This window comes from Penicillium solitum, assembly GCF_028829755.1.
Source record: "Penicillium solitum strain IBT 25940 chromosome Unknown utg000001l_segment0_segment0, whole genome shotgun sequence".
Lineage (NCBI taxonomy): Eukaryota > Fungi > Ascomycota > Eurotiomycetes > Eurotiales > Aspergillaceae > Penicillium > Penicillium solitum.
Genome location: NW_027072121.1, coordinates 9,259,232 through 9,285,339, shown reverse-complemented (window position 1 = coordinate 9,285,339; position 26,108 = coordinate 9,259,232). Strand labels below are relative to the sequence as shown.

The 26,108-nt window shown below is 47.4% G+C and overlaps 9 protein-coding genes across 9 annotated transcripts; 7 read left to right on the top strand and 2 right to left on the bottom strand.

Moving 5' to 3' along the window:
• Positions 1-2,134: 2,134 nt before the first annotated feature.
• Positions 2,135-3,124, bottom strand: N7455_003586 (uncharacterized protein; the record flags this gene model as incomplete). The annotated part of the gene is made up of 2 exons (XM_040959998.1): positions 2,135-2,991; positions 3,073-3,124. 2 exons carry the CDS (start codon positions 3,122-3,124, stop codon positions 2,135-2,137), a joined length of 909 nt encoding a protein of 302 aa, XP_040809537.1.
• Positions 3,125-3,558: 434 nt separating this feature from the next.
• N7455_003585 (uncharacterized protein) lies at positions 3,559-5,142 on the top strand (the record flags this gene model as incomplete). Its single annotated transcript, XM_040960037.1, has 3 exons — positions 3,559-3,909; positions 3,967-4,203; positions 4,249-5,142. 3 exons carry the CDS (start codon positions 3,559-3,561, stop codon positions 5,140-5,142), a joined length of 1,482 nt encoding a protein of 493 aa, XP_040809536.1.
• Positions 5,143-6,124: 982 nt separating this feature from the next.
• On the top strand, positions 6,125-7,654 carry N7455_003584 (uncharacterized protein; the record flags this gene model as incomplete). The annotated part of the gene is made up of 3 exons (XM_040959992.1): positions 6,125-6,315; positions 6,365-6,598; positions 6,661-7,654. The coding sequence occupies 3 exons, from the start codon at positions 6,125-6,127 to the stop codon at positions 7,652-7,654; spliced, it is 1,419 nt and encodes a 472-aa protein (XP_040809568.1).
• Positions 7,655-7,952: 298 nt separating this feature from the next.
• N7455_003583 (class I adenylate-forming enzyme family protein) lies at positions 7,953-9,840 on the top strand (the record flags this gene model as incomplete). Its single annotated transcript, XM_040960025.1, has 5 exons — positions 7,953-8,256; positions 8,311-9,053; positions 9,103-9,197; positions 9,242-9,363; positions 9,416-9,840. The coding sequence occupies 5 exons, from the start codon at positions 7,953-7,955 to the stop codon at positions 9,838-9,840; spliced, it is 1,689 nt and encodes a 562-aa protein (XP_040809558.1).
• A 765-nt stretch (positions 9,841-10,605) lies between these two features.
• On the bottom strand, positions 10,606-12,556 carry N7455_003582 (uncharacterized protein; the record flags this gene model as incomplete). The annotated part of the gene is made up of 6 exons (XM_040960035.1): positions 10,606-10,812; positions 10,870-11,018; positions 11,070-11,191; positions 11,244-11,338; positions 11,395-12,158; positions 12,211-12,556. The coding sequence occupies 6 exons, from the start codon at positions 12,554-12,556 to the stop codon at positions 10,606-10,608; spliced, it is 1,683 nt and encodes a 560-aa protein (XP_040809538.1).
• A 1,310-nt stretch (positions 12,557-13,866) lies between these two features.
• On the top strand, positions 13,867-16,050 carry N7455_003581 (uncharacterized protein; the record flags this gene model as incomplete). Its single annotated transcript, XM_065604522.1, has 11 exons — positions 13,867-13,981; positions 14,047-14,179; positions 14,227-14,303; positions 14,486-14,603; positions 14,662-14,767; positions 14,814-14,949; positions 15,000-15,184; positions 15,246-15,402; positions 15,462-15,673; positions 15,724-15,772; positions 15,893-16,050. The coding sequence occupies 11 exons, from the start codon at positions 13,867-13,869 to the stop codon at positions 16,048-16,050; spliced, it is 1,446 nt and encodes a 481-aa protein (XP_065463013.1).
• Positions 16,051-17,608: 1,558 nt separating this feature from the next.
• Positions 17,609-18,506, top strand: N7455_003580 (enoyl-CoA hydratase/isomerase family protein; the record flags this gene model as incomplete). Its single annotated transcript, XM_065604521.1, has 3 exons — positions 17,609-17,827; positions 17,902-17,961; positions 18,042-18,506. The coding sequence occupies 3 exons, from the start codon at positions 17,609-17,611 to the stop codon at positions 18,504-18,506; spliced, it is 744 nt and encodes a 247-aa protein (XP_065463012.1).
• A 3,552-nt stretch (positions 18,507-22,058) lies between these two features.
• Positions 22,059-24,386, top strand: N7455_003579 (uncharacterized protein; the record flags this gene model as incomplete). The annotated part of the gene is made up of 5 exons (XM_040959968.1): positions 22,059-22,867; positions 22,926-23,031; positions 23,086-23,736; positions 23,807-24,165; positions 24,230-24,386. 5 exons carry the CDS (start codon positions 22,059-22,061, stop codon positions 24,384-24,386), a joined length of 2,082 nt encoding a protein of 693 aa, XP_040809595.1.
• A 676-nt stretch (positions 24,387-25,062) lies between these two features.
• Positions 25,063-25,350, top strand: N7455_003578 (uncharacterized protein; the record flags this gene model as incomplete). The annotated part of the gene is made up of 1 exon (XM_065604520.1): positions 25,063-25,350. The coding sequence occupies one exon, from the start codon at positions 25,063-25,065 to the stop codon at positions 25,348-25,350; it is 288 nt and encodes a 95-aa protein (XP_065463011.1).
• Between the last annotated feature and the right edge of the window lie 758 nt (positions 25,351-26,108).

The window sequence follows — 26,108 nt, the reverse complement described above, 5'->3', positions numbered from 1 at the left end:
TAGGCTAACTATCTAGTTTCTTCTCTGCCGTAAATAATTAGGAATCTACCGCGAACTCTTCAGCACAGCCATGTTCGAAATCAGTTTAACTCCACACACTCCCGCTCTGTTTGTCAGCCCCACATATAACGCACTATTCTAGATTAGGATGGCGGTCCCACAGACATCTGCATCGCACATCTTACTGTATTCGGACGCTTTTTTCATTAGGCTTGATTTGCGACGGCCTTGTTTTTAGCATATAGACTTTTTGATAGATTTAGATCGATTGAACTGGGTAGGAGGCTTAAAAGCTATATTAAGAGATGCCTTAGAGCATCACTATTAGGAATAGCTGGAAGAGATCAGGGAAGTAAATAGCTGCAGGCATAAAATAAGTAGCTCTCAGGGGTTCTTGAAAGCTTCGAATAGCTACAGTATTAAAGCGTTGAAATCCAGTATCGCAGTCCAGAAACCGTGGTCTTCGGAGTTTATGGCCTACTAAGACCTGGAACTGTCCCTAGTAAGTAAGTTGACACGGCTATATTGATGCCTGCCGCACTAAAAGGTTAGCTTCTCTAAAGGTCAAGCAGCCGGTTTACAAAACCATAGTAATCCATTAAGCTGAGGCCTAGTTTTACTAGAATTTCGTTTTTAGATAATTCGGTCAACTGCATGTGTGGGTAGAGCAAGCTTTTTTTTTAACTTTAGAAAAATGAATTCTTTTTGTATTTGTTTTTAATTTCACAATTAGCATACCTCAAATCCAGGCGGTAAAGATTTGATTAATCTTCCGTACTCAGATTACTGAGCCAACTCAGCGTTTAATCACCAACCGCAAGTCTACTTTTACTATTTGGCCCTCATTTTTTCACTACTCATCAGCTAGTCCATGATGTTTCGTTCATCCTACATTATCACCGTTGAAAACACATATTTTGGCAGATCCTACGTTACATTTTATCGCTCAACAACATTGTGACTTTACGGGCAGTTCCTTGCTTGCTATTGCTTGCTACCTTTGATTGGTCTCTCTTTCTTTCTATTGCGTGCATTTTGCATATATTCTAAATTCGATTAGCGTAGCTCCAGAGTGACGCTAGTCCCAAACTGCAAATTGGTAAAGCACGGAAGGAGTATATCGGAAGTATACCGTGGCTTCAAGATCTACCAGGAGGAGTAGATCCAGGAGGAGTAACGAAGGATATATAAGGACACTCATTTCACGTACCTAGTTTAGTTCTTCGTCTTTAACCATACATTGTTACTTGTAACTACCTTTGAAAGTTTAGAGACTGTTTACTTTGATTATAACTTGACACACACTACGAATAGACCGATATTTCGGTATAGATCTATTCGGCGCACTAACTGGCATCGTTCCTCGATACCCTTAAAAGGACTTATCCCGTAGTAAGCCCTGGTAGGTAACGGTAAGGTTAAGAGATAGATCGTTGAGGTTAGAAGTCTGTAGGAAATTAGAGAAGTATCCCCCGATTCTATCTAATATAACTGTGACAAGTTAGCTATGCGTAATATAGAGTTAATGGCATGATTCTTTGGATTAAAAAATGACTTTGTTTACCATTAATCGAAACTTATTATAATACCATTAGCTTAAGCAGCCGCACTAACTATATGCCCCATTTTCAATACCCTTACGTAAATGCCTTAGAGTTCTGTTCTAGTTAATGTCCGTATATCTCCTAATACCCTGCCACCCCCAGGTCTACCAGCGATAATTCTTTACCCTACATCTTACGCTTCCTTATCTCCGGTTAACACCGAACAACTTTCATATCATTGCATCTATAATCTTCACCTAGATAAATTTTAGCCTTATGAATTATTGTAAATTTGAAGCTCGCCAATCTTAAAGATAGCTAAGATTACGGTGCGATCAATTTCGACCTGTTACATTTATGCGCTTTCAAAAACTTCAGGTCTTTTTGTTGTGCAATACATCAATGAATAGGCCCCTATATTGACGAATAATACAAACATGCGAATTTATCGTAGCTGTATAATTGATGCATCTTTTTCTTGCTTTTTCAGGCTTTCAAAATATCATCTAAATTTTATATAAACCTTCTTGATAGATCTTCATTAATAAACCGAAAGGTAGGCTAAAAAAATATAAACCTAAAAATAAGAATCAAATTAATTTTTCTTTTGAGGCAAAAATGTTAACAAATTGCCGTGCATCCCAGCGTACTCGTCGCAAATGTCGATTGGGATCCTTGACTTCATTTCTCGCGTGCAACCACCGCCCATTGTCCATGAGGATAATTGAACCCCGCGGCAACATCTCTGGCGTGAGATTCAAAATCTGCTCTTCCGCCGCAGGTCCCATCAGGACGCCCTTCAGCTCCGCCAACGCCTTGGCCGCCTCCTCACACAACGGCGTCACAATATCTTCCCGAAACCGGAGTTGTGTGGCCGTGCCATTGGGGTTGATCGTGAGCAGACTGCCCACGATCTCCGTCTCACCTTGCGACTTGATGAATTCTGGTGGAACAGTGATGCGGTAGTTCGGCGTAAACAGACACTCCCTAGCAAACGGGGACAGCAGCGTCAAGAGTCGATCAACATTCAGCACAGACAAGGTGCCTCCACCACATCGATCTGGTTGGAGAACCTGCAGCGCGAAGAATCTGGGCGGCTCGGCTTCATAGCTGCAATCTGTATGCCAGGGAAACTCTTCCATTGTCTCCGAGCGCGCTTGATGGATATTACTCTGGAAGGAGTCCGGAGAGGGACGGATATCCCACATCCAGCCGCGGTTGGCGGAGTGGGTGAGTGGGAGGCCATGAGCATGGTTCTTGTGAAGGTTTAAGAGGAGGTCTTGAATGTAGCGACTCTCGTCGTCGGGAAAGGCGAGTTGCATGTGCAGGATGCCTTCATTTTGGAGGGTGCGGTTGACGGTGCCTAGGTGGGAGAATTCATAGGCGAGAGTTGGGCTAGGGACGGAGATGTAGGGGATCGAGTGGATTGAAGAGATGGATCGGGTGTCTGTCAGTTGGCAGTGAGTATGGTGCGGGTAATTGAGTATGGTGCGGGTAATTGAGTATGGTGCGGGCAATTGATACATACTGTGTCTGAACAGCTTGGAGGCCGTATGAAGAGGGCGTGATAATCGCTGCATGATAGCTGGCTTGGGGCAAAGAAAGAAAATTCAGCTTTGCGGCCTGTATAGTCTGGTAGTTAAAGATCTAGAAACACGGAAAGAGCCAAGACGATCTACTCGCAAGGGACGAACACCGTCCAAGCGCCCAATCAAAGGAGTTACTCCAGAGCATCGTGTGGGGGGAAAACCCGGCTTATTTTACCACTAGACCATAACAAAAACCAAGGTTCCTTGTTTCTGGCCAAGCGGGAGGGGTCTTACTCCATACTGACACATCGCGTAGGGGCAACAATTCAGCTCGCCACGGCCCGAGGACCCACTCCTGCAATTCAGCTCGTCACGGCTTGATGGAGGACCCACTCCTGCTGAAATATCTTGTTGAGGATTGAGCATCCCGCTGAGCCAGCCTCGGAAGATTTCTCCAACTCACCCCCATTGATTGTCTTTACACCATGAAAAAACCATCATCTGCTCTGCACACCATCCTCCTCCCCTCCACAGCCGGGGAGCAACATGTCTCCCCGCAAGATAGTGACACGGCGACCCGCCAGGCTCTCATCAACACGCTCCACTCCAACATGCTCAAATGCAGTCCTCCAGAAACCTGGGGAGCTGGCGATATCTACGAAACCTGTTCTCCGCATCCAGTCCTCGTCACCCCCGCTCATAACAAACAGCTGGAAAGCCTGAGTGAGGCGTTATCGACGGCGATTCTCGATATCGTAAACCGATGGTGGAGGGATGCTGCCGCGAGATTTCCAGAGCGCATGCCAATTGAGCCTTTTGAGGAGGACTTGCTACGGGTATGTCTGACTCCGGCTGAGAAAGGCTAAGCAATTTCTAATCATCTACTCGAGTAGTGGATGGACTCCCAACCAGACAGTGTTATTCGCCCCTTTGAAACCTGCACGGGGTCATGGCGACCGGATATGCTGCTCGAGCCGGGAGTCAACGGGGAAATTGAGAATTATCGCATCTGTGAAGTCAACGCTCGCTTCTGCATGAATGGGTTTCTGGTTACTGCATATGGGCAGCAGGCACTGCTTGATATGGGCGTTGGGCGGAATGGACTCAAGGGCGTGACAGATCCAGAGACGGTAAGTTCAAACTATCTCCATGAAGAGTGAAAGCTGACGGGATAGGTGAAAAACGGACTGAATAGTTTGTACAATCCCAGTCAACCGCTGCACTTCTGCAAGGGTGAGGAACCTGGGTATGACATTCATCTCTACCGTCACTACGCAAAATCACTCGGGATCCAGGTACGGCTCGTCGATCCGGCTGATTTACGTCTACTCGAGTCCCCTACGTCGCCTGGTGGGTATAAATTGTACTGCTTGGCGCAGGAGAATGCTGCTGGCACCGTCGCCAACGACGTTGATGAGACCCTCGAGGAAATTCACCAGATCGGACTGGAACTGCACCAGAGGGAGCTGGCGAGAATGACGCCTCAAATGCTGCAACAACTCAGCCTGCGATGCTTCAACGACATGCGCACCATTCTCCTCGTCCACGATAAGCGATTACTCGGCATCATCATCCAAGAACTCGACAATTTAGTCGCGCGCAACGTCCTCACCCCGGAACAAGCCACCATCCTCCACAGAGGCATCGTTCCCACTATCACCCCGGGCTCATCAAAACTCTCCCACTTCATCGCAGAATGTCGCGAGTCTTCCCTCAAAGACGCCTACATCCTCAAACCCGTCCGCAGCGGCAAAGGAGCCGGCATCCTCTTTGGCGATCAACTCAGCCAGGATGAATGGTTGTCGAAACTGGAGGCTATGCGGGACCCTCATCTACAGCCGGGCAAGACGACGTATGTGATACAGCGGCGCATTGAACACAGTCTTTACGAGGTACTCCTCCGCGAGTGCGACGGTTTGCAGCGCTACCCTCTCATCGGCACTTTTATGATGATACATGGCAAGCTCCTGGGCCTCGGGCTATGGAGAAGCGGCCCAGGGCGGATTTGCGCGCTAAGTTTGGGCGGCGGCTGGATTTGCTCGGTTGAGGAGCAGACGGTTTTGCATTGACTTTGCGAGCTGAATGGAATTAAATAACGTGTACTCGAATAGTATGTCCAACTCCATTGATCGGCATAGTTGGTCATGATCCTTCAAAACAGATTCGGTGTATAAGTGTGTTCAGCCTGCAGCGATAAGTGATTAACGAATACGGGATAAACGAGCTCGAAGTATGTACACAACGCAGCTTATCCGAAACAACACAGTCAAAGCAAAAGAAAATATGATGTAACTCGTTACCAAAAGCATGCATCAAGTAGTGCATCGCTGAATAAGCGATGTTGAAAGTAAATCTTGAAATGCAAAAGTCAAAATAGAGGGAGACGAGAAACCCATTAGCCGACAAGATTCCGGATTTCAACTTCCATCGTAATAAGTAGGGCTTCTTTCCTGTTTGTTGAGACTAGCCCACTAGTACGAGAAGCCATGCGGCCAATCAGCATAGATCTTAGATCACAGCATCTTCAGCCATTTTTTCCGCCAGAACTCACTCACGCACTAGTGCTTCTAGCGTGGTCTCATCTTCAGCTCTCCTTTTGGTGTGGAGTTGCCCTGCACTTGGGATTTGCAATCCATTCCCTTAGGTAAGACAATATATATTTTCTGCACACGGCCAAAGCAATGCATAAGGAATCAATGAATTGAGCCATTGTCACAATGTCCTATTCGGTGCTTACATGAGGACCCACAATCTTGGGACCCACAATCTTGGGACGATCTTGTGAGGAATCGGATCTGATCTTCAATGTTGGCACTGGGTTACGTACATGGTAGATTAGTGGGGTTTGGTTTGGCCAATAAGAGCCTAGGAGCCCGATCGGTGAAGAGTCGGCCGACCCACCTTCCGAGCTGGAGCGCTGAGGCTGATCTCTAGATATAAATTACTAGCGCATTACCGCCGATGGATTTACCTACAGTGGTGTTCGATCAATTTAAAACCCCCACAGGGTGTTATTCGGAATTTAAAACTAAACACTGTGTGTACTCGGCCATGACTGTGATCCAAATGGATGCCGATTGTTATTCTCTTCCCGATGTCCTGGCCATTGCCAGTATTCATCCCTTCTACTCCGACGTTGTCTATCCTCCTACTCGTGAGGATTTGCCCTCTGTTCTCGCTAAGGCAAGGGAATCAGGCATTGGCAAATTGTTATCTTTCCCTCTAACACACAAAGAGCAATTGTACTGCATCTCGTCCACCCCCCTCTCTTGTTCTCTACTGACAGTTCAGATATTCACAAATCGCACGCCTCACCCTCGATAAAGACCCCCGCAATGGCTACCGACTTGGCACGTACATCAGCACAACAGGCGGAGGTTCAGGAGGACCGCCTATGGTCTTTGCGACTGATTCGATTGAAACGCGTAAGCAGCGCGCCACGTTTGGTTCATTTATGCGGTCCTGCGGCGTTCTTGGTCCCGGTGACTGGATATGCACAATGCACACAGCAGGGCATCTCTACCGGTGAGTTTTCCCTGATTTGGGGGGGGGGGGGGGGTTAATCCTTCATGGCTAATACCAGCTAGAGCCCTTGACCTCGTAACAGAGGTGTTCGAAGCCTCCGGCGCCACAGTGCTCTGCGCGGGAAACGAGATGCCCCTCGAAACGGTGGCTTTGACGATTACCCAATTCGGCGTCAACGCTATCGCCGGCGATGCGGGGCAGTTGGTCCAGCTGGCGCAATACGTTATCGGATTGCCCCACGCGCAAAAACACACGCTGCAGACGCAGATCAGTAAAGCGCTGTACACCTCAGAACCCATGACACCCGCACAACGCAGCTTCCTGAAATCCGTCTTTTCCAACGTCGCCATCTCCTCCGTGATTGGCAGTGCAGAGGCCGGCCCGTGGGGTGTTTCAACAAGTGAGATGACTGAGAGCGCATCGCAGCACAACTACGAAGACTTTTTATATGATGATCGTCTTATGCATCTAGAAATCCTCCCCTCTTCCATTCTGGAGCCAGACCACACAGATAAGAACCCGACTGCGCCTGTTCCGAACGGTGAAAAGGGCCTCATGGTTCAGACCTCCCTACAGCGTCTGCGCAATCCTCTTGTGCGCTATATTTGCGGCGATGTTGCCTCCTTTCACCTCCTCCCCGCATCTATCCAGTCCCAACTAACGCCCGAAGATGCCTCGCACTTCCGTGTCGCGCGCGTCTACGGCCGTGACCGAAATATCAGCTTCGATTGGTACGGGGAGTACTTTGAATTCCCAGTCGTGCAGCGCTTGTTCCAGACCGAGTCCTGGGGCATTCTGCAGTACCAGGTCATCCGGCGGTATCACGAGGTGGACACGCAGGAGATTAGCGTTGTGCTTGAAATTCGTCTGCTGCGAGATTCGGGCGCTGGCAAGATCAGTGATTTGGAGTTGGCGCGGGAAATTAAGACCTTTTTCTACGTACTCAAGTGCAACGAGGCGCTGTTTGAGCTCAAGCTCTTGCCTGATTCTAGCGGGTTTATGCGCAGTTCGACGGGTAGGAAGGTGATGAATTTTGTCGACTTGACTAGGAAGTGAATAGACGAACAGGCCAGTCCGTAGACCAGGCAGGACAGAATGTTGACAGTGGGCCAGCCAGTAGAATTAAGCCAAGACAATTTGCTCTGGTATTTTAACAGTATGCGTTTTGCAATATGACATGTACCAAACCGATTGCGCCGGACCCACTGTCAACAAGAGCTGAATACTAATGTTGATTTCCATTAGCAACCAGAGGACTACACGTGATCAATCAAAAGGGGTCTGCGCCTCATAAGAAAATAACTACTGAGCTGTTGAAGTCTCTCAATTGCCCACTCTTGCTGGAACACTCAAAATGCGGACCCAGCTAGGCTTTCCAAATGACCCCATTTTCAGCCAGCTTCGCAGGATAGCCAAGCAGTCGCCGGGCGTGTTATTCCACGATGAATATGGTGTTGATGCAAGATATAGCGAATTGATCCATGATGTTATCCACCTGCGGGAGATCCTGCGAGAGCGTCTCCCGAGTGCTTCATTCGACAAGCAGGGTTTTCTGCGAGAGGATGCCAGGTCGATTGCGTTTCTGGCCTATAGTGGATATAGCTTTATTATCAGCTTCTTTGCCATTGTGGCTTTGGGGGGTATATGTGTGCCTCTATGTAAGTCATTTATCTATCGGGATAGTCTGATGATATGGTACTAAACTACGATAGCAACGGGGCTAAATCCGGACGAGGCGCTTTACCTTCTGAAAAAAGTCAAGGCAGCCTATATCTTGACTGAAAAGAGAACGTTCGACATGGCCACGACATTTACAGAATACGCCCGACACGAGGGTCAAAGGGTGACTTTGATCACAATCAAAAGAGCGGATCCCGGGATGACGAACATTTCCAGCTCGACAGAACTCGAGATCAACGGGGATCTGACCTTGCCAGAAACAGCTGGCTGTCTGATTCTATTTACATCCGGCACAACCGGGCCTCCAAAGGGTGTTGTTCTCCCTCGGAAGATGTTCCATTGCGGAGAAGATATAACACCCGCAACGCTCTATCTCGCATCCTGTCCCCCGCACTGGGTAGGCGGAACAGGACTGATCGACAGTGTGCTTATCGGTGAGAGCCTGCACATGCTGAAAAGTGAAGCCCCTCCTGCCCGGTTCTGGGAAGTGCTGAGGGAAGGAAGAGTCACAGAAATGGCCATCTCGCCGACGTTGCTGAGACGTTTGATGGAGTACTACCAGGAAAATATCAGCCATCTTGCGGCTGATCAACGGAATAAATATGTTGACGGGGCGAAGAAGCTAGAACGGGTAATTGTGAGCGGCTCGATGCTGAATCCGTCCACTTGGCGCTTCTTTACTGATTTGACCGGTATGCCCATTATCAACGGTTACGGAATTACAGAGATGGGTGGGGGTGTCATTATCAACCCCCCTGGTTCGGTCTATGAGCAGGTGTGTGCATGGCATTATTCCCATCTCTAATGTCTCCTAACATAATCAGGGCTATATCGGTAAAGTCATCCCGGGGAGAACAGTCAAGCTGTCCCACTGTGACCATGGGGAAATCCTCGTCAAAAGCCCAATCAGATTCTCTCAGTAAGACCATCTTCCATCTCCTAGTCGCCTACTTACACAGACAGTTACATTGGCGATGAAGCAGCCACTCGCGCCGCCTTTGACGAGGAGGGATTCTACAAAACAGGCGATCAAGCCCACCGCGTCGGTGATAATTACTATTTCGAAGGAAGGATTTCATCCGACTGTACGGTATTTCTATATCTCCAATGTCCTCATCAGACTAACCAACCAGACAGTTGTTCGCTTCCACGAATACACGATATCGATTCCCGAGCTGGAGAGACAACTCCTGGATCTCCCGTATATCACCGAAGCGCACGTCCTTCCTGTCAAAGACCACGGAGCTGGCGGGTTAGTAGCCGCTCTTGTGCGGCTGCAAAAGCAAGAGGGTGACAGTATTACTCTGAAGCGGATACGCGACGACCTCGCTGCGACGAATCTGGCTTCGTACAAGTTGCCTACCCTCTTGCGGGTTCTCCGGAACGAGGAACAAGTCCCATTGACGCCGTCCGAGAAGGTGTTGAAGAGGGAGTGCCTTCGGAAATTCTTCCACATCTCCGAGTACATACCGGATCCATACGCCGTGGAAGGAGTTGAGTACTGCGGGAATCAGCTTGATCTGGCTGCTTCATCGCGCGTGTTTGACTGGGGAGGCTTGTAAGCTGTCAGGCTGGATAGCTCTCTACATGACAGAGTCTGTAGTTCCCGGCCAAGTCATCTTATACTTTCCTTTTATACAGAGATCTATTTCAAAAATCATTACCAGTATGCAGATAAGAAACAATCCTAATATTAATCCATGGCCATGTAAAGCAGAGTGCTTATGATGTGATGTATAAAGGTCCATGAAATGTACCCAATTTCCAAGCTAGCGTCTTGGTGGTGGGGCCCAAAATTAATGGAATAGTGCAAATTGGTGAAGCTGGTTTTGCACTACTCTGGTGCGGCGCGCCAGAAACAGTTATCCATCTGCTAGTGGACTGTCCAAAATTGATAGAATTGCGCAGAGAGCTGAGGAGAGAAGTTGGGGATGCGTTCAGTTGCATATCGAGTCTGCTGAGAGGCTCAACCGAAGGTAGGAAAGGTTAACCAGACACCGTTTCGCGGGTCAAGACGGTCAACGCCGTCTTAGCCCGTCAACTACGGCCCCAAAACAAAGCAAAACAACGGCAGATTTCCTCCATGCTACTCATACGCCTGTAAATACGACAACAGCACGGACAGAAAGTCTACAGAAGTGAAGCCTGCAATCGAAAGGGAAGACACAAAACAAAGATGCAGATCTAATCGATTCCAATAAGAAATTAAAAGGTACCCAGAAGAATGGGACAGACGCTCGAAGTTCTCTGGCAATTGGCATCTGTGTCTAAAGGCAGAAGCTGTAACGTTTTCGGAATGTTCAACAGCTCTCATCTTGAGGCCAGGATCAGAACTTCTGCTTTCTAGATTTCCATAATTGGATATCGGGGTGTCCTTGGTCAGGGAACAGTAATTTTTTCAACTGTCTCTTCACGACTTTACCGGACGAACTTTTTGGAAGTTCACCCACTACGCGTAAAAGTGTGGGCATCTTGTATCTGGCTAAATGCTCGCGAAGATCCATACGCAAGCGCTCAAGACTGAGTGAAGGAACCTGCCATTTAAAGGTTAACAGATGGACAATGTATTCTCGCTCAAGCTTGGTACTTACTCCATCTCTCAAAACAACCACCGCAGCCACTCTCTGGCCGTATTCATCGTCATCGACCCCAACGACTGTCACCTCGCTGATGTAGGGTAAATTGAGAATTTCGCGTTCGATATCCAGGGCTGAAATCTTGTATCCTCCCGATTTGAGGACTTTTTGGATTAGCTTTGGATCAGCAACCGAAAATGAGGATTTCCACTAACTGTCAATGGATGCACGTCCGAGAATGAAGTAATAGTCTCCTTCTTTTCTGGCAATGTCTCCCGTTTTGTAAAACCCATCAGGGGTAAAAGCAGCTGTTGTTGCCTTTGGGTCAAACATATACCTAGATAACGTCAGTATCAAATATCTTCAGAGGTGCGCGTGTAGAGTCTGACTCTGTAAACATGTGAGGGCTTTTAACAAGAATTTCTCCCTCATCCCCGTTGGATAATTTGACCTCAAGGCCAAAGAACACTTTGCCCACCGAACCCTGAATTGGAATTAGTAATGGGTAAATAATTGGGAAAGGAGTCGAATAAGGCGAACATCGGGGTTATGAGAATCTCCAGGCTTGACGCTGAACACGCTGCTGAATTCAGTAGCCCCATATCGCTCCAAGATTCGTTTGCCATTCAGCAATTTTGACCAGTTCTTCTGTAGAGAAAATGGAAGCGCTGCGCTACCAGACATCATCAGGCGAAATGCAGCGGCAGATTGAACATACGCGTTGACATCGGGACGCTTCGAGAGCACGTCTTCAAAGTGCCTCATCAGCCGAATGTACATAGTGGGAACACCAGAAAAGACAGTAAGACCGCCTTGTCTCCAACGTTCCCAGATCTGGTCAGGCTTGAATCCAGAAGATTGAAATTCTATCGTTGCTCCGGCTAGTAAGAATGGTATGAATGATATGCCAATCCCTGTCGCGTGGTGCACTGGGAGTGTATGTAGGACCACATCGCTCTCTTTCAAGCCGTACCAGTCAGTAATTGCCTTTGCGTTCTGATCAAGAAACGACCTCCGCTTGACGGCGCATTTTGGGGGCCCACTAGTCCCTGATGTGAAGATGGCTAATCCAGGACCATGATAGTCAAGGTAATGATCGGAGGAAATTACAATATTCTGGGGACTTGTGAGGGGTTTGCAGATACTTGGTCGGATAGCCATAGACACGAATTCTGGGTTCCGGGCTTCTTGTATCCTCCTGGCTAGTTGTTCAGCGAAGGCTGAAAGGTTTGAGGAACACAGAAGCGCAGCGGATTGGCAAGTGCTTGCAAAATAAAGTGCCTCTTCCAATGGAACCGCCACAGCTGCAAATGTCCTCGTTAGTCATTGGTTTGGTTCTCTGAAGGATATACTCACAAATCGGTACAATCACTGCACCTATGGCCAGCGTTGCTAGGAGAGCCGTGGAAAATTCGTAGCCTCCGGGAGCGATTAAATTGATAGAAACTCTCTCGCCGCGCAAAAGCTGGGCATGCACGGAAGGGCAAAGTCTCTTGCGGAGGTCATTTCGGACATGCAATACATCCGACAGCAGCTGAGCATATGTTGCCTTGTGGCCGTAAGTGACGTCGTTGATTGCAATCTGGGTACTCTGACCCGCAAGATACAAAAGCCGGTTGAAGATTGGGAAGTTTGGCAAGACGTTGTCTCCAATGTGCTTAGGATCTGCCGGATGCCCCGCAGAAGTTGTTGCCAAGCTCATGGTGCAAATGATAGTATAGCCAAAAGGATTCTGTCAATTGACAGCTGAGAAATTTCCTGAGATATACCACCGTCAAGCTTGGTAAATTAAACACGTTCACCTTTTTTTAAAAGCCTTCTGATTACTCTATATCCCGAAATCCGGTGCATTCAATGCCGGCAAATCCATTCGCCGTAATGCGGGCATATTCACCTGGCTACCGGAGATTTCGCCGAAACACCGAGGCGCCGACACGCACTTTGACCGAGTTTTCTGGATGCACCGGGTGTTAATTTTCTTGGAGTAAGCCAAGAGCACCCGTGTTACGCTAGAAATCTCTGTTTAGGCCAAGATCAGGCATACAGGCAACTTCAACCAAACCAAGAAGCACTACGCCATTAGATGATAGTGAATACTGGAGGAATGAGGACGAAAACTACGCGCACTTCACGTTTGGTTCAATATCTGAAATTATCGTCCGACCAACACAAATGCCACGCGTATCAACACTATGCACCTTATGGGCGTAAATATCTGATTGCTTACGAGTATAAACCCGTCCGATGTAATTCAGCACTGAAAAAGGGTTCCTTTGCTGATCATGGTGCTCAAAATTCACCGGTCTAACAAGCGCGGAGTTTATTTCAGATTATACTACAAGTCTGGAACGGATAATGTAGCGTTAGGCAGTATTCCCATTTGGAAAGGATCCTGGCTTGGCAGAGAAGGAAAGGATGTATCCTGTAATCTCAGGCCGGGTACGTCTGCAAAACGCCTTCCTAGCTTGACAGTAGTGTTTGCTGGGCCTAAAATTCTGAGCCCAGGTCACTCTGTTGGAAAACTCCAAAGTCCTAGCGTTCATCAGCCCAGTGTTCTCGAAGAATAGTAACATAAATGCCTTTCATGTTATTGCTCAAGAGGGTTTGAAATACGGTGACTATGGAAACCTTTCACTTAAGGCCAAAGTATTATCAAAACATGTGCTACCGCTTTGCCAAGAGAGTAGTTGAAGCATACCAATGGACCAATTTTTTTTTTTTTGAGTCGGAGGATGGACATGTCTCCATAAAAAGGCTATGTGGGAATTCCCCGTGGTAGTGGCACTACCGAGCAACTACTGGCCCCTTCGGCGCTTTAGATTACCCCAGATTTTGTGGGGTAATAGCAATTTCTTTTTGCGGGGTAATAAAAGAGATGTCATTTGCCGGGTCACCAATCCCCGGCGATTCAGCCAGATTTGGGAACCTAAGCGTCCCAGATGGTAGCTTATATAAAAACACTATGTCCATTATTCTCTTACGGAGAGCCGCCTTGTTCCAAATCTTTGTGTAATGGCTGTCAATTTTTCCCAGCGTCGATCTGCTATTGAGGAGGATGGAGTTTATATTGGCGGATTTGACCTTCGCAAGGCAATCCTCCCGATAAGGGACCAGGGAGGGAGACTTGGTAAATATACATAAAAAAACTCCCCTTTGAATCCTATGGCGAGTTTGACTCATTCTTCCTGCTAGATACCAGCGAAGATCGAATTGAACGTATAAATGCCGGCGTTGAACAAGATTGGACCCCGGAAGAAGAAGCCAAGCTATTGCGCAAGCTTGACCTGAGAGTCTTGTTTCCTTGCTGCGTGATTTACTTTCTTGCGTACGTCCAAGATAATTGGCCAATGACCGATGGACTAATCAAAGCAGGTACCTTGATCGGGTTAATTTGGGAAATGTCAAAATCCTTCAATCAGGAACCCCGAGTTCCATTACCAACTCTACAGGTCTGAAGGGTGTCGAATTCAATTGGGCTGTTTCTATTTCATATTTTTCTGTCACAGCCCTTCTCATTCCGTCAACCCTTATCCTCAAAAAATATTCAGCTAAGCGATATTTTCCATGCGTCATGGTTTGCTGTCGGTCACGACCCATCCTCTTGGATCGATCAATGACTAATAATAAAAAGGGGGTGCTATCGTGATAGCCATGGCCGGTGTCAAAAATAGCGCGGGTTTGCTTGCAACACGTGCTCTTCTTGGTGTCCCCGAGTCCGGTGTCGGTAAACATCCCCGAGCTCCACCCTGGTAAAAGGGAAATTACTGAGATTGCATTCTTAGTGCCATGCTGTGTTCTTTACTTCAGTTTCTGGTATCGGCCTCGAGAGCGTGCCCTGAGACTAGCCGTGTTCCATGCATCCAATGCGCTAGCAGGAGCCGTCTCGGCCTTTTTTGCCGCTGGGATCGATCATGTAAGTACTGGGCTTTCGGGTAGTGAACGGGAAACTGAATTTTTAGCTTAACGGACGCGGTGGTATCAAATCCTGGCAGTGGGTTTTCCTTATTGAGGGTGCTATTCCAGTCGTCTGCGCCGCGCCGCTGTACTTCATCCTTCTCAGCTTTCCTGAGGATTCCAAAGCTTTAACAGATAGAGGTGCTGTGCCCATTTTCTTCAACTATATGCACGTGCTAATTCCAATACAGAAAGGTACATTGCAATTAACAGATTTGGTCGTGGTGCCACCCGTTCTACAGACGTGACATGGGATACGTCGGCCTTCATTCGCATCATGACTCGGCCGTCTACATACTGTTTCTTCGTTTCCTATATTTGTGTTGCCATCATCGCAGTCTCCCAGGCAACTTTCCTTCCCTCCATTTTCCACGAAGTCAGTATCATCTCCTGTCTATCATTATTTACGTGAAATTATTGGCTAATATGCTGAGCAGTTTATGGAGTTCTCGACTACAAAATCCAACATCTACACAGCTGCAGTTTACTTGGCTTTGATTCCACCCTATGTTCTTTGGTCGCTGCACAGCGATTGGGTCAGGGAGCGCCTCTGGCATTTCTTGATTCCGATCATCTTGAGCGTTCCTTGTTATGGTATTTTGCCTCCATGCTTAATATATTGTTTCATCTTTCCATGCTAATTTACTCCTTAGCTGTCTGGACTTTCTTTGCGTTTCATTCGGAAGCTTCATCGATCAAACCAATAAGCCTATATGGTGTCGCTATTCTAGGCAAGCTGATCGCCATTTCCCAGCCCATCATTCTCAGCTATCGATCTTCTACGTTGTATGGCGCGGCCGAGCAAGCCGTCGGCACCTCCGCCGCTGTTGCAAGCTTGTCAATTGCGAGCATCATCGCCCCCCAGGTGAGTAGATTCATTCTCAATTCTCATTACAGACTAATCGATCCGATCAGATGCTGCCAGATAGCGATGCGCCTCTCTACCAAAGTGGATTCATTGCGTGTATCTGTCTTCAAGTAATCGCTGTTATATCAGCTTGTTGTATTCCCTATTTATTGCTCTTGGAGGCCGAGCGACGAAAAAGAAAGACCACGCATGCAATGCCTTTAACAGCAATCCTAGATGCCGAGAATGCACAAGTATCCGATGCTGCTATGGCGCGGATGCATGCTATACAAGCAGAGGAGACCGCGCGCCAGCTCGACAGTGAGAAATTGAAAGGGGTTGAAGGTGGAAGTGAAGGGCATGTGGAAGAGATTGAGCTTGCTTCAAGGAAGTAAAAATGAGATTACGAATGTGTTTGGTTGAGAAGTGAGAGGAACTTGGCTTTTCCGATTGGGCAGATCAATTTGCGGATCTGGTTGTTTTTGTCGAATACCAAGTCTGAATACATGGTAGAAACCAGATATTATATACGAAATCAGGTGATTTTGAGTACTCGGGTTACCATACAAAAGTGCATATTACAGTTAGTCATCGTTACCGCATAGATTGTTGAAATTGCGGGTTTTGTCATTTTATGCCATTTTTACCCATATATTGCAATATAGACAGATTTCTGTCAATATTCATCTTCCTCAGGGCGGTAGGTGGTTATTTCTTCGGAATTTGGGCACGCACACGTTCTAGCTGCCCTTCCCTTTGCCGGTAGGGAACCTTACATTGCAATAATATATTTCAGTGCACGTACCGCCTGAAGTAGCCCTTCAAAGCATCTTCGCCAAAGCAATTCTATATTAGTTTTATCTTGTTGTTCTCGGTCATCCTCTGGACTCCCTTGTGTGAAACGAAGGTCCAGCTATTTTGGAATATTGAGCGGCATCCTTTCCAGCCACAGGCCAACCTCATGGTCTTCATCACCGTCAAACTGCGGTGACTTTTCTCGTTCGTCCTGCCCCGATCTTCCCCACTGAGCCCCTTGTTTCTGCTTTTGTGTCAGACAACCGGCAGTTTTGGATCGATCCTCGGGATCCTTTGGGCTAAGTGCGGCTTCAGGCGCTTGCGGGCACTCTTACAAGGGTGGAGACAATGAGCTGGCGTCTGTGCCGGTTCTGGCTAGAGACTGTGGTTTTGGGAGTTTCGCCCTATATCCTCTCTGTTCTGGGACCACATATTCCTTCATATCAAGTTTGCAATTTTTACACGGCATCCCATGGGCTCTCCCGTCAAAACGCACCTTTCGCTTATGGCAGGCACGACATGCCCATTTGGCTCGCTTCGATCGAGATGATTTATCGCTTTTCTGGTTCCTCTTGAATGTTTTCAGACTGGCAGTCTCGGCGGAAACGGTCTGGGAAGAATATTCGATGAACATGATGATTTGGAGAGCTTTCTTGGTATGACTGATGCTGGAAATTCTTGACTCCACAATCGCTCTCAAAGTGCTTGATCATTGTAAAGTCCCCCAAATATATCCTCGATACTTCATGCTTGATGGGTCCGTATTGTGAATTTCGTCATTCAGGGAAAACCCAGCACCCAGTCCTTTCTTAATGCTTTCAAAATTGTCGTAACACCGACCCCAACAGCAATCGGCCCGATACCACCTTAACACAATTCGAAAGTTTGCGCAAGATTGGTAGAGGGCAATATTAACTTCAGTCCCTAGCCCATAATGTTTATTCTCGTCAGTATTTGGCTCGAGTCTTGTCGGCGCTCCGGCGCTCCGGCGCTTCGGCGTCGGTGGCAGCATACAGACAGTCGGACCCGAGCGTTGCGCAGCCGACTTCTGCAAGCAAACTTAACATTGCAAGTTTGTTTGATAGATATACCCAGCAGTCTGCACCGAATTCGAGATGCTACTGGGGCACTGGATTTTCTTCCATCAATTTTCCCACAATGTACCCAGTTCCTTCCACAGAGAACTTGAAAGTTGAGCGGCACGGAGCCGTCTTTACTATTACCTTACGCAAACCACCTCAAAATCGGCTGACAAGGCAGCTTTGTCAAGAACTTATCGGTACCTACCGATTTGTCGAGGAACAGCTTTCAAATGGAAAGACAGATCCTGAAGGCGCTGTTATCCTCCAAGGAAATGATGAGAAATACTTTTGCACGGTATGTCAGTCATGCGAATCCCCAATAATCTAAATGTCCGGACAGGACCTAACGAACTGTTTTTCTCTTAACAGGGGTTAGATTTGGATGAAAGAGAGATGAACCCATTCGCCAGTACAGATGGCTTCTACCCAGTAAGAGCCCTGCCACCTTCTGATCTCTTCTATATAAGGTGCAATACTAGTCCTCCAAGTTCGGATGCTGATTTCATCAGCTTATTTGCACCATTCTTGACTTTCCATTCCCTACCATCTGTCTCATCACTGGGCATGTGTTTGGAGGAGCTTGTCTTCTTGCCATGGCTCACGACTACAGGATCATGAACTCTCAACGAGGGTTCTGGTCCATGCCACCTGTTAACCTCGGGCTCCACTTTGATGGGATGGGCGCGTTGCTTCGGGTAAAGGTTGGTCCGAGTGTGGCCCGAAAGGTGTTATTGGAAGGGCATAAGTTCACTGGAAAGGAGGCTCTGGAGTCTCGTATTGTGGATATTGCTGCACCACCGACGGAAATGGGATCTGAAGCGATGACTTTGGCGCAAAGCCTGCAAGGAAAAGCTAAAATGGGAGTATATGCTCTTCTGAGGGCTGAGCTGTACGGCGAGGGACTCCGTGCTTTCCAGAAGATAAGCTATGTTCATGGTCGAGAGGTATCAAGACAACCAAAGGTTAAGCTATAGATCCTTTTTTAAGAAATACCTAATGCACATACTTCTTTCTCCGACCATGCAAGTCTTCCGCTCAGATTAGTGGTGCGAAAATCGTAAATCAGGAAAGCAAGGCCCCGGGAGTTTTTCGAATCGACAGTAGTTTAAATTAATGCGGTCAAATCTGGAGAATGCCGATCCTCTTCGCCGCGGCGTTGAATATTTTCGCCGAAAAGTAACTTGCGCACGCAGCTATTCCTTTCTACACACCATGAAACTACTCATCTTGAACTGTAGGACCTTGGATTATATCTAAAGCTACTGGAGTTGTGTGAATTATTATATCATTATTATATCTTCATATACAATATACATACAACATATATGATACAATGTCTACTTGCGGAGTTGCGCCAGTGGGACCTCGGGTCTCGTGCGGGGTATCCATAGGGCACACCCCTGGTACCCTTATGTGTCCCGCTCTGTTCTCTCGGTGATATAGTATATTTTAACTCTGTAACCACCGTATTGACTGCCAATATATCCGGGTCATCGTTGTTTCCATAAGTGAATCGACACAGCATCGCGTTCTGAACATGGAACACGGTCCGCCGAAATCTCGGCCCTCACGAGCTTGTAAAGTGTGCCATGAGAAAAAGGTAGACCTAATCGCCGAGACCGAGGCACATATGTGGGCTGACCTTATTAGATTCGATGTGACATGTTGGAAGGCCAATCCTGCTCCAACTGCCGTATATATGGCACTACATGCGAGTGAGAACCGAAATTGCAACCGTTGACCACCTTAGTACATCACACTGACTGGCCAGAACAGACCCCACCAGCGACAACGTAAACGAAAACGATCAGTTCCCACGTCCACGAGCCCCGGGTTCATTGACCGGCCACCGACTTCGCGACGAGAATCCGGTAATCTCGGCCTGGGGCCATTTTCGCCGACTCAACCCCAAAGAAATTCCTCTGCGGCCTCCTTACCTGGACAGGCATTTGAAGGTTCACTTCACCCAGGAATTAGCCCAACTGGTCAGTCACATCACTCAGAAGGTTATCCTACAACCGAGAATCAAGATGCCCTCGAGAAAGAATCCTTAGGGAGCCAAGCGTATCTTGGTCGTTCGGAGTACCTTGGGTTAGCAAAACCACAACCGAACGAAGTCTCCGGCCTGCAACACTCCGGGGGTTGCACTTGGCTTTCTCGGGAAGAGAGAGCCGTGCTCGAAGTATACCGGGCGTTTGATTTACCCTCGACAACTGTCCAACGTTCGCTCATTGATGGCTTTGAAACCCACTGTGCACCTTGGATGCCTGTTGTGCCAAAAGGAAATCTGCGTCAGCCAAATTCTATGTCAATACTGCTGCTGCAAAGTATTTTTGTGGCAGGAAGTCGTGTTGCATCAGCCTCACATATATCTGCCTCTGCAGAAGTGTATTATCGACGTGCTAAAGCGTTATTTTTCAGTAGCTATGAAACCAACCCGGCCATTAAAATTGCTGCTGCGTGTATATTAAATTGGTGGAATCCTGCAGCGCCGGAGCAGGTCTCGCTAGATGGGAGCTCTTTTTGGCTGCGCATAGCGGTCAGCCTTGCCTACCAAATTGGATTACACAAAGAGCCCCCCGAAGGGAAAGGTGCGGTCTATCGACGGATTCTCTGGTGGACTCTGGTGGTGAGTTTTATATTCTTCAAAACAAAATTTGGGCATTGAGGTTTCTGGTGACCCTGACTGACTTGAGCTCTATAGGCTCGCGATTGCCAGCTCTCGTCCGCACATGGCCGACCAAGGGCTGCTGATCTTACCGATTCAGATGTGGCTTTACCCTCTCCTCGGGACTTTCCCAATGATCCACAATATGGGGCTCTTTTTGAAGCCTTCGTGAAGATATCTCTCATTCTCGGGGATACCACACAGAGTTATTTACGGCATCAAATCTCGCCGCGGAAGCGGACAGAAATTCGAAACGCGCTATACTGCTGGGTATCCGAGTTGCCAGACATTTGGCGTCTCTTTGGTCACGAACGCAGTCGCCAATTAAATCCTTACAATATGCGAGCTCGTTGCCTGCACGTTCCTTATTTTGTTACTTTGACAATCCTCTATCGTTCTCAATCACTGCCTGAGATTTCTATTACTATCGCTGCAGTCGCATCTTCCTTTCTCGCGGGGATTTTCGAGGAATTCTTAGCTCGGGATGAGTTTCACTTCCAACCACCAATCTTTAAGTTTTACGCTTTTGCAGCGGGGATGGGACACATTCATGCACGGGCATACCTCTCCTCTCCGTTAGAACCCATTGAACAGGAGATCGATATTATCAACTCCTCAATGGCTGCCCTCGCTACTCGTTGGCTTTTAGGTAATGACAACATAAAAAGTCTTCAAAGCTCCTGTGAGAAGATAATACTACCACATCGGGGATCCAGCCTTCCTCCTCTATCCAGCCAGCATGAGGTTTACCCACTATTTTATGCATTTGGCCCTGAGCTATGTCGCCTCTGGCATCTGGTCGAACCCAAGAACGATGGTCACACGGGTAATTTCCCCGAGGCTCTACGGCTGGAGCTGAGAAGTACCGGCGATATTCCACAGACATGTGATCAATATTCGCACCGTGGTCTTGCTGGGGCCACTGATTCTCAGGTTCGAGCCCGAGTTGAAAACAACATCTCTTCCACCAACCCGTATAATCCAATATCAGATCTTCCACAGACAGACAGAGCATGTGATTTAGAAAATGAGTATTCGCACTGGGATTGGTCAATGATCGAACCAAGTGGCAGCTGGCTTCTGGGAGAGGTTCCGGGCGTTTTATCTTAGCTAGTCGGTCTAGCCACATGTATATTTTATGGTTTTATGTGCTTCTATGGTTGGGACTGCTAAGTTGAAATATATCATCTAAATACTTGTGTCGCCGATGTGACTCAAATTGCTCGAGCAACGTGACATTACACAATAATGATCACTTGACTTGCCAGGCTGTTGGATGCAACCTGATATTCCCGCACTGAAAGGATTGCTTCTGTAAGAAGTATTTGTATATAATCAATTCCCCACGGGCTGAACAGCTCATCTCAGTGTCAGCCCTGGGCCGAGCCTAGCATCTTTCATTCCATCTCTTATGAGATATCTTACCAAAAATTAAGTGTTCTTCGGCACACTTTATTGCAAACGATACTTTTCTTTGATTTTCTTATTCCTTAGCCAATGGGACCACATAATTAGCTTGATACCTACACGTAGAGGCATATAGCTTAGTGGCTTCGGGTTTCAAGCGAACACCGGGAAAATAAATCACAGTGATGTGGAACATGCCAGACGTGGTCCTACCCCGCTTACATCCAAGTCCCGATGATCTATTCCAAGACCTTCGGCAGTCACGGCGTTTTCGGCGTTTTCGTAAATGGCGTCACAACATAGCACAGATCAATGAACTGGTTAACATAATTTAAGACTCTTTCAAAGTAGATAGTCCATCAACAATCCTTCGATGTGGAATTCTCATTTAATTTCATATCTTGTGGAAGAATCTCAAACCTTCCAACTTCCAAGATACCTCGATTTGGACATGTCTAAGCACAACCTTGATTGGGTTGGTCGCCTAAAACCTGACGCCCCAGATGGCGCAACAACAATCGCCATAGAGCGCAGCCGATCCAACATCGACGTAGACAGCCTATCTCAGCATCTACTGGGTACGGAGTTCCTCGAGTGCCAGGGTCGCATCTTGGCACTGCTTCAGAAGGATCCTCTCTTTTCGAAAGAGAGACAAGCGAACTTGAGTCGTCCTGATCGCTATATGCTTGCGTTAGCGCGCGGAAAGCGCTTGCGTCAAATGACCGACAAACACGAATGGTCTGACGAGGATCATGAAATGGCGAAATATTTGACAGATGACGTGTCTCCTTATCAACTGCACCAAACCATGTTCCGCCAAACTCTGCTGGAGCAGAGTAACCCAGAACAGAAAAAGTACTGGATGGATCTGCACAGTTCCTGGAAGATTATTGGAGCATATGCGCAGACTGAGCTCGGCCACGGCAGTAACGTCAGCGGTATTGAGTTGACTGCACGCTGGGATCCTAAGGCCAAGGAATTTATTCTCCACTCGCCTACGCTTACTGCCAGTAAATGGTGGAATGGTTCGCTGGGGCGAACTGCGACACATTCAGTGATAGCTGCGCAGCTACTTCTCCCGGAAGGCTTTGATGACAAGGGCGAAATTATCTACAAAGGTTACGGGCCTCATATGTTCGTGACCCGGGTACGGGATGCCGAGACACATCTTCCTCTTCCTGGAATCGCAATCGGAGATATTGGGCCTAAGTATGGCTACAATTCAATGGACAATGCCTATATGCTTTTCAATAATTTCCGGTATGTTTGTGTCTGCTTTATATGATAATGAATGAGAAACTGATCAAAATCTGAACAGCATTCCTCATGATGCTATGCTCAGTCGCTACAGCCGAGTCGATCCGACAACGGGAAAATACCATAAACCTGAAAATCCAGCAGTGGTTTATGGCTCAATGACTCATGTATGTGTAGATGGATGCAATTGCGCGTCGATATCTTACTAATTGATTTTCTAGGCCCGGAAGCGTATCACAATGGCCTCCCGACTAGCCCTCGCACGAGCAGTGAGCGTTGCAGTTCGCTACTGCTCTGTTAGACGACAATTCCAGGATAAGGAAAATCCGAATCCAAGTAGTGTTGAAACGGCCGTGCTAGATTATCCCACAGTCCAAATACGCTTATTGCCACTCCTCGCTACCACATACGCTCTTCACTACACAGGAAAGCGCATGGGTGAAATCTACGACGCTACCAGATCTAGCATCGATGGAGGAAATATGTCATCTCTTATTGACCTACATAGCCTCTCCTCTGGATTGAAGAGCCTTGGGAGTGAGCTAGCTGCGGACGGAATTGAAACATGCCGCCGCTCAATGGGAGGTCACGGGTACGGAGGTGGGAGCGGCCTCGTTCAATTGAACGCAGACTATCTAGCCAAGCCTACAGTTGAGGGAGATAACTGGATGATTACCCAGCAGATGGCGCGATACTTGCTCAAGAAAGTGGATCTTATTGTCAACTCGTCCGCAAACTTTGCACCCTCCAACACAACCGAGGGGACCTTGTTTGAATACCACAAGGCCCAGTCCGCAGGCTTCCCGCCACTCGACATCTATTTTGATAACAAGCAGTTGGTTTCGAGCTTTCAGCGCCGTGCAGCTTATCTCGTAAGTTGATTTGCCCACATTCATTTCGTTTTTAGGTTTCAATATGGACTAATTCAAACTACTGTGCTAGGCGTTTGAGACGCATAATGCTCATCGTATCCGGAAGAGAAGCTGGAACTCGCTTTTGGTTCAACTACATGAGTTGAGCCACGCCCAATCAGAACTCATCTTGGTCCAGAACTTCTTCGATGCTCTCTTTGCTGAGAAATCCCTGCCTTCATCCGTGCAAGATGTTCTTTGGCTCAACTTCCGGCTATTTGCGCTATCCACAATGAAAAAATCTGCTCTAACCTTCTCCCGCGCTCGAGCAGTTTCTGATAAAGACCTTGATCTGCTCTCAGATACTATTTTGGGTCTGATGCAAGAAATTCGTCCACATGCTGTCCGCTTGGTGGATGCATGGTCAATCCCGGATTATCTGCTGGATAGGTAAGATTGTCCTATCATATCTCGTTTTATTTGGGCTATTCAGCTGACTCCATAATCTTTATAGTGCACTTGGGCGTTTTGATGGTAGAGTATATGAGGATCTATTCAATCGGGCTCATCGACTCAACCCCTTAAACAAGATCACTTTCAACCCATATTACTGGACCGATGAGATTGTCATGGGGTCAAATGACAATGGCAAAATCTTATCAAAGCTGTAGTTAATCGGCTATTGCGCTCATATTGGTAGAGCTAGCTGGAATATCTCCTTTTGTTATTCATCCGCATCGGGAATCTCTTTCGTGCTTCTATATAGGTAAATATTTACCAGGAAACCTCTGCCGGGTGGGTCCGCTCAGAACGGATCATGCTCTTGCTCACTGAGCATGACCATGGTTTCTCTTCTCCCTGAATGCCCGGGAATTCCTGAGTATTAGGTATCTCATCGTTACCGCACAGATTGTTGAAATTGCGGGTTTTGTCATTTTAGTTAAGTTACAGTTCTTCATATATGCCATTTTTACCCATACATTGCAATACAGACAGATTTCTGTCACTTAGATCCGATCATGTCGGATAGTGTAAGAGAGCAGATGAATCTTAACCGTCCCCCCCCCCCCCCCCCCCCCCCCACCACTACCGCCGGAAATTCCTGGCTCGAAAATTTCTAGTTACGTATTAAAACTCAGAACCGCCCCTTCGGATTACTTCTTCCAAGCACCAAACCCACCCTAGTACGTGGACTTGTTCGACGCACCTACTGGGCCCTATTTCTTCTATGGCACCTTGACCGACCCGTCTATGGTTCGTGAAATTTTGGGGCTTGAAACTGAGCCCGACCTACGCCTAGCACGTTCATCCGGCTATAAGTGTAGGTTGTGGGGGCAATATCCTGCAATGTTGGATGCTCCAGACTCCGTGGTTGAGGGCATAGTGTATCATGTTGAAACGGTTGAATATGGGGAGAGGCTTGCGGCATATGAAACAAAAGCCTACCAAGCTGGCCCTTGTCGCATCCGCTATACTGACAGGAAGGAACCTGCGGACGATGTCGGATATACATTCAAGTTTAAAGGGGATCGGAATGATTTGAGCGACGGAACTTTTGACCTGAGAGCCTGGTTGGCGAGAATGGGAAGACTTGCTGCGGTGAAAAATCTCGATGCCAAGAAAAGCATAGTATAGGGTAGATAATATAGAGTAGTCTTTCGAGATAGTAATATTGTCCCTGTTAAGTCGTTAACACTACTTGGAACAGCTATTCTACTATACGATAAGGCGTCGTAAGAGTTATTTTGGAGCATATATAAACTTTTAAATCCTATATGATTGTGGTAGTCCCGTGTATGCCGATTTTCGTTCATAACACTCATGCTTCAAGCACGATCCAGATGAATTAATTTTTTTACTAACAAACTACACGCCTGCGCATCGTCTTCGTAGAGTGTTATCACCCCTATGTTGATCGAGCTCTGCTTGCCAGTCGTTCTGTGGATAGAAGACGAAACGCATAGGACGGAGCGTCACGGAGACAAACGCCCTCTTTATTATCTCCGGCCCGTATAACGCTGCACTAGCAGAATAAACCATATTTTATCTATCTATCTCATCCTCTATTCCAACCAATTGTAAAGCCAACGAGGATTTCTATCATAAGGTGCCTTTAATCGGAGCTACGCAGGTCTTAAAGACGCGGGCGACCGCGCCCCCGAGGTCATACCATAATAATGCTGCTATTCCTAGAGAACTGCATGTCCGCGTATCATCTGCACCCAGTGTCATTATCACTCATTTGAGCAGGCTCTGCTCGCTAGTCATTCTATGGTGAAATCGAACACAAAACACGTAAAACCGGACCACGCCCGCTTTATCTCCAGTCCGCATGATAGGTTCCTTGTCCTTCTATTTCGCCCTCTATACTAATCACTAATAGAACCAACGGG